The sequence below is a fragment of the Dendrobium catenatum genome, unplaced genomic scaffold, assembly GCF_001605985.2.
Source record: "Dendrobium catenatum unplaced genomic scaffold, ASM160598v2 fragScaff_scaffold_142, whole genome shotgun sequence".
Classification (NCBI taxonomy): domain Eukaryota; kingdom Viridiplantae; phylum Streptophyta; class Magnoliopsida; order Asparagales; family Orchidaceae; genus Dendrobium; species Dendrobium catenatum.
The window spans coordinates 280,438-287,984 of NW_021318604.1; the positions used below are offsets into that span (position 1 = coordinate 280,438).

General features: G+C 37.0%; 1 protein-coding gene across 6 annotated transcripts in view; it reads left to right on the forward strand.

Moving 5' to 3' along the window:
• The first annotated feature begins 3,677 nt into the window (after nt 1–3,677).
• Nucleotides 3,678–7,547, forward strand: part of LOC110103985 (pentatricopeptide repeat-containing protein At2g30780) — a 30,588-nt gene continuing 26,718 nt past the window's right edge. For 5 of the 6 annotated variants that reach the window (XM_020832897.2, XM_020832899.2, XM_028700750.1 and 2 more), the window contains exons 1-2: nt 3,679–4,190; nt 4,286–5,507. In XM_020832897.2, the coding sequence (XP_020688556.1) occupies nt 3,744–4,190; nt 4,286–5,413 (1,575 nt within the window). In that variant the 5' untranslated portion in view covers nt 3,679–3,743 and the 3' untranslated portion in view covers nt 5,414–5,507. Of the gene's footprint in view, nt 4,191–4,285; nt 5,508–7,547 lie in introns of all 6 variants that reach the window. The other variant, XM_028700766.1, reaches the window with a different exon arrangement.

A 7,547-nucleotide genomic window follows, 5' to 3' on the forward strand; every position in this document is an offset into this window, starting at 1 on the left:
TAAGTTCGCTGAAATCGGAGTTCATATGCTCCTAATTTTAATTTCGAAAGTTTCCAACTTAATTTTGCGTTGAGATTTGTGCCCGATCAAGATAATTTTTTGATGATGTATCAGTAATATTTCTTTTTGATTGATAATATGGCAAAGCCCAAAAGTTCCCCCTCAAAAAAAAAAAAAAAAAATCTCAACTGCTAATATATTTATGATGCTACTAATGATGGAAGAAAGTGAGCATAAACAATAGCGTACAATTAACAAAACTAATGATGATTATGGAAGCAACCAAAATGACAAATTAAAAAAAAAATAAATTAATAATCATTTGTAAGGATTATTAGATCTTAGGTGTAGATATATTGTTCATCCAGCTCATTAATTATGACTAAGTCCAGCTTTGGAATTGGTGTATAGGATGTGTAAGCTTATATATTTAGAAATTAACCAGACTAAAATTCGTAATAGCATTTTTTAATGCTAATTAATGGATTAATTAATCAATGATGGTAAACTAATTTAACCACTTTCGGTGAGGACAAAGATGTTTGAGCATATATAGCAGGTGATGAAATCTGACCACTATTTTGTACCCTTTAATCTATAATTCTATACTTTTTGGTTCAGAGTGGGTGATTACAGATTAGTTGGTAGCACATTTAAAACTCTTTATGCTCTTTCATTTTATTAATTTTTAGATCCTATATTTTAATCTTTTAAAGGGTACGGCATCAGGTTAAATGGACAGCTAGTTTGAACTTTGAAGTGTTCCATTTTAAGTTGCTTGAAGTGTAAGAAAATGATTTTTTTTGTGACATTGATAAAATTGGATATGCTTATTAAGAATTAGAAAATTTGCATAGCTTTTATATAAAAACCCATTATATATTGATAGAAATTTTGTGAGAGAAGATTTTCTTACATGAAGGATCCAAAAATAGAAAAAATAAATCACAGGGATTGACCTGATTGTAATGATCCAATATATAATTATAAATGCAAGAATCCATCATTATCCATAATTGAATAAGACATAATAATATAATTACAGAAGCTCGGTGTTCATAGAACACCCACACACGAACACACGCACACACACGTAGAAAATGATACAATATAATTGTTCTTTATATGTCATTATGGACCTCCTCTTAGGCTGTAAATCAAATAAAATCACTTTAGTTATAATTTCAAATTTTTCATAAAGTCGACACAACAATTGAAGCAAAAATTTAAAAAAATTGTTTGTCCAAAGTATTCAAATTTGCTTGAATTAGATTAAAAGGCTTTGTTGGTATTCAAAACTACCAAAATTGAGTTTGGAACTTTAAAAAGTAGTCCCAAGGGTCTCAATAATGTAATAATAAGCTCATTCAAACCATATTTTGGGCCCAGGCAGGGTATTTTGGCTAACCAACTAGAAACTGTACTCACTCTTGTAAGTGTCAGTAGTTGTCTGTGTTGGTGTTTACTGTTGCCAAAGAATGCCTATGTTGTTTCATATATACTGTTATGTGCTTTCTATGGAAGCGTGCCTCTTTGTTTAAGTGATGTATGCGGTACTGCGCATAGTAAAATAAATTTCATATATGTTTTTACTTTTTTCCCTAATTTTTAAAATATTTATTTAACTTTTAAATATTTTTTCCTTGATAAAATATGAAAATTTTCCATATATACATATTATTTATCATGCTTCTATCATGTTGTGTCGTGATAATAACTAGCATGTAGAACATGAAATTTACAACAAAAGCTATATACATTAATTATAAAACAAACAACAATATATGCATAAAGTGCCTTCAATAAGAACCCAAACATGATGATGTCCATAGTAAAGAAAACATACAACTGATCATTTTCATTACCATTATCGATCTGATATTTATATAAAGTCAAAATAGAAATAACATATACCCTAAATTTACTAGAAACACCAATATTGATTGGAATGTTGTGCGAGCAAAAACACAAAGTTCACTAGCACGAGGCAACGACATGCAAATTAAGACGCACGAGAGACAAAGCGATTATTGAACTGTAGCTTCCCTTGACTTCCTCCCCATTTCTCTTAGGTTTACACGCCTCAAGCATGCAGAAGCTTACATCTCCTAGTCCAGCATAATCCACCTCCTCCTGTCAAAGACAAACCACTGTTACATTCCTCAAGTTCTTATCATTGATGACCCTCCAAACCTGACACCCACACCAAAAAAAGCACCACTAAGGATATGATACGAGTACCATAACTAGTTTTTATTTTTGCTAAATGGCAACATATGTAAACAATTATGATCAAACCCTCTAATCGGATAAATTTGCGTAGATATGTACCATTAAATTATGGTTACGTATAGCCCTTATATGTTTCCCAACAACTACAACCATTGAGTATTGAATCATAGGATATACTTGATAGGGTAGGACACCCTATATTAGATAAGTTCAACTTAAATTCCTCCCCTTAACGTACACTTGGATAAAGTCACACATGACTGTTGATAATAAGACTTCAGTTAGGTTACAGTTAGGTTAGATCGACTATCTCCTCTATGTAATTTAAGAACCATGAAAACTAGGGATGAGGAAATCATGTGAGATCTTGATTGAATATGTAATAATTGACCCATCATTTACTTTAAGAGTAAGGTGTTATGTTTCAAATCTAATACTAAATTCACTGTTGCTATATGCTTAGTATTTAGTGCTTATATAGAGAATATCCTTAATCGAAAGTGCTCTTTTGTTACTGAGAGATATAATTAATCACAAAGACTTGCGATTAGGAGAAAGTTGAACTCATATATTAAAATTTCACAGATGATGGCAAAATCTCTTGGTAGTGTCTTAGTATCAATTAATCTGCCTTCTGAAAAAATTTATCATGAAACATTATGTTAAAACTCTTCAAAAATGTAGAGAGGTTGGGGTCCGAATTTTTTAAGCACATAGCCATTTGGTTGAATGACTCAAATTGCCTAATAATTTTCTCCATCATACTTATGACCATATGAGAATTGAGTGCTATGATGCCTCTCTACATAAATCATTAGAACAAATACTTGCATGCATAGCAAAATCATTCAAATGAGGCAATCTCAATAGAAATGGTAAGTGTAGGATAATAAATTTGAATTTTGCTTGAAGTTTCATCAAACAATTATAGAAATTGATCGACTTTACTAGAAGTTATTTGAACAACTTTCTTGCATTAATAGAAACTTTTTAAGATTGATTCTTTTTCGAAAATTATTCAAATCTTACTTGAAACTTGAATAATCTTCTACTAAGTTTTGAATAATATTTGATTATAAGCCTAATATATCTTGATTAAAATTAGAATAAGTTTCGAGCAATATTCAAAGTTAGTAATGTGGTGCTTAATTTACTTTTGAGTTTAAGGCTTCGTTTGGGACAGCTTTCTTACTGTTTCTTAAAGCAACTTTTCAGTACAAATTTTTTTACTTTTTGTACTAAAAAACTGTTTTAAGAAGTAGAAAGAAAGTTGTCCCAAACAAAGCCTAAAGTTCAAACTTATTAGATATATAATACTGGAGAATATAGGAAATTTCAGCTATATTTTATTAATACCAGAATTCTTGGGTATTAATTTATAACGAGAAATAAAATGTGGGCAAAGTTTACAAAAATTTAAATTTTGGATACTTTCTAGTCTTGGCTTTCTTATTTCGAGCCCAAATAGTTTATGGCTTTATGGTTAACGACGATGCTGAGCTCGCGCCGCCATGGCGAACCTGAGTTATCTCCAGATCATTCGCAGGGGCTTCGTGCGAAACTCGTTCCATCGGCCTCATCCGGCTTCCCTTGTCATCCGCCGCCCCGAAGCCATAGCTCCTTCCGTCGTCGGTGACTGCCGCCTCTCCTTCTCCTCCTCCTCCTCCTCGGATGACATCGTCGACCTCCGTGAGCGCATTCTACTACTCACTGAGAAGCCCAGTATTATAAGGCAGGATGGCGAAGTTGATGCCATCCGTTCTCAGGTTTCCTCTCTTGCGGATGAACTCCTTGCCATGGGCCATCTTGCCAACCTCGCAGACGACGACGATCTCACCGATCTCGCCGCTTTTCTTGACTCCCGCTCAACTGTTTCCCTACTTCGCCGTTCTCCCTCTGGTTTGGCCTTTGTTGAGCTCCTCTTTCGTCTCAGAAGTCGTCCCCGCCTCGCCGTCCAGGTAAAGGATTTGACTAGTAGGGTTTTTGGATTAACCTTTTCCGGTTTGTTTATTGAGTGCGTCCTTTTGGTCCACTCTTTTTTTTTGGATGATAGGTTTTTCTTTGGCGGTTGAAGCTGGCTGATGCCGGTGTGCAGCTTGTCCCAGAGGAGTATGCTAAGGCCATCTCACTTGCTGGTCGGTCCAACAAGGCCGATCTTGCCGGTGACCTTTTCACCGATGCCGGCCGCCGCGGGATACGAAGCACTGGGATGTATAACTCCCTCATGGCAGCGTACATGTACAACGGTCTCGCGTCCAAGGCCATTTCTGTCTTCGAGGACCTTAGGCGCGACCCGGTATGCGAACCCGGTATTGTAACTTATAACATTCTTCTCTCAGTTTACGGTCGTTTGATGCTCATCGATAAATTGGAGATTATTCTCAAACAAATCCACGAGAACCCCCATATCTCTCCAAATTTAACCACTTACAATATTCTCATGGCCGCTTACCTCACCGCCTGGATGTGGGATCGTATGGAGAATACTTACAAGGGAATGATGAGTGGGCTTGTCAAGCCTGACGCTTTCACGCACTGCCTCATGCTTCGTGGCTATGCTCATGCTGGCAACATTGAGAAGATGGAGGAGATGTACGAATTGGTAAAGGATCTGGTGAACAAGAGTGTATCGCCGCTTGTTAGAGCCATGATCTGTGCCTATTGCAAGACTTCAGATAAAGATAGGGTGAGCAAGATTGAGGAGCTGACCAAGCATATTCCAGAAGATGAGTATAGGCCTTGGCTAAATGTTCTTATGATCAGGCTATATGCTCAGGAGGGATTACTAGATGCCATGGAGAGGTTTATCTTTGAGGCAGTTAACAGGGAAGTAAGAGTCATAGCAATAGGTGTCATGCGCTCCATCATTTCAAGTTATTTCCGATGTGATTCCATGGACCGGCTGATCAAGTTCATCAGGCTGGCAGAACGTGCTGGGTGGAAACTATGCCGTTCGTTGTATCACTGTAAGATGGTGATGTATGGGCAGCGAAACCAGATAGTTGACATGCATGGAGTGTTGGAGGAAATGGAACATTTTAGGTTTAATCGTACAAAAAAGACATTCTTGATCATGTATAAGGCATATTCAAAAGCTGGTAGGAGATCTGAAGCTGAGATTGTTGTCGGGATGATGTGCAAATATGGTTTTCTTGAACCTAAGGCTGCTTTGCAATTCTAGTTGGCTTGGAGGATGCCAATAGAGTTGTTTGAACTAGCATTTTGCTGATTGATAATGACAGCTCATCGTTATCAGCTCTTGATGTGATTTTTGGGTGAGTTTCTCATATGGAATTTCAGCACACTGGTTTATTTGATATAGTTGTCTTTTTCCTGTTGCAAACATTGTCAATTAACATTTTTCTAAGATATCCAAATCAGCCAATCTTGAAGCACCATTTCTACAAGTAGATTTTTTTTTTCTTGCTCGATTAGAACTACTGACTTTCATAATTTAAAATTGCGTAATAAGAGGCGCCTCAAGGCATGCCTATGTGCAATTTAGCCCCCAAGAGCCTCATTTTTTTAGCAATTTTGGGTCTAGGTGAGGCTTATGCCTCAGGGTCCATGAGGCTTAATTGCGCAATGTTGGGTGAGGCGCATGCCTCATGATGTTGGGTCCCACCAACTTAAGTTTCTAATTTAAAAACCCTATTTCCTCTATTCTTTCATTCGGCCTACCCGAACCGAATGGAGGAGTTCTCCGCAAGCCCAGTATCGTGACCTAGCTTCACTCGGCCTCCCTTCCTGCCACCTCTCCCACCGGCACTGCCTCACGCCGGTGAGCTTCTAGTGTACAGCCGCCCTCAACGACAATTCCACTATCGGTTTTAGGTATTTTTTAATTCAAGGTAAGATTTTTCAAGTTATAGAAAATCTATGGTTTTTTATTTTTTGAGATTTTTGGTTTTATTTTGCATTTGTTCATTAGGAAACATTGTTAGGGGCAAGAAAAAGTCAAATACGTCATTGCGGCGGGACCCTTCTTGGAAGTACAGTGTACAGGTTGACGTAGGAGGCGGCGAGAAGACATATGTGTATTCAATGCAGAAAAAAGACTGAGCATTGAAGCTAGAGAAATTCTCAAAACCAATGAAGTCAATGCTCTTTTCTTTCATGCATATCCATTTGTGTTAAATGCAATGGAATTTATTTATACCCTACTAATTTTCTCCTATTTATCAACAATCTTTTAATTGTTGTATAGGCCTAGTGGAAATATAATTGGATTTTAACTTAAGAACTGATAAATGTTGAGCTTAAGCTTGGCCTCCACAAAAGATTAATAAGTACACTTTTCCTATTTTTTTGTGTTTTGAGGTGGGGCTTGGGCAATGTTGAAAGCAAAAGCAAAAAGACTAGAGAATGGGCAGTGATAGTCTCAATTTTGTAATAGAGGCATTGGTTGTGATCTTGTTGCATTTGCTTCAAATTAATGAATTGATGTTGACAATGACGATGTAATCTATTAGCATGTTAAGACTTAAAAGTAGGGCCATAGCATTGGCTCTTATATTGGAAGGAAACTCATGATAAGGGGAGGGTATTAGGGTGGGCATGAGAAGGTGGGAAAAGAAGAAGGTTGCATTAGTGGATAGGTCTAAAATGAATTTCCTTAATAAAAAAATGTTTAAACATTTTTGGGAATTTAAATCGAATTAAAATTATCACATATTTTATTGATTTGAGCTTTGATTTGAAGAAGCTTAATATGGATCAAATTCAAGTTGTACACACATACACATATATTCACAAACACATACGACTTAGTGATGGGGACATCAGATTTCGACACATGTACTATCGCGGGAGACGCAGATCTACGGCGACGATTCAGAACCTCTACTTCTGATTTATGTGCATTTTATTTTTATGATTGTATTTTCTGTTTTCCTAGTTCGCCCCTGTGGGCATTGAGTCGCTTATGTAGCCTGGAAGGACATTTGTGTCTTTTTCCTTTTTCTCATTTCGGCCTATTTATATGAGGCCTCATGCTTTGTATTGAGGATGATTGGATGAATGAAATTTCTTTTTATGTTCTCTATGTGAGTGCATGAAGATCTCTTGGTGAGTTCTTCCCTTTGAGATCTTTTAGTGAGTTCTCTAAGCAATTGCTAACCATAGCATTCCTTTTCTTCCATTTACCTCTCTCCCACCCACAAGAGAGTTTTACATAAAATTTTTCATAGCCCTTGCCGCCGGCCTCCCTAGGGATTCCCGCCGCCGGCCAAGCTCGCAACCACCGGCCGCCCACCTTGCCGACGACCCTTCCCACCCGACCAATCCCTCTCTCCACCAAGTTCAAATTTGAAATT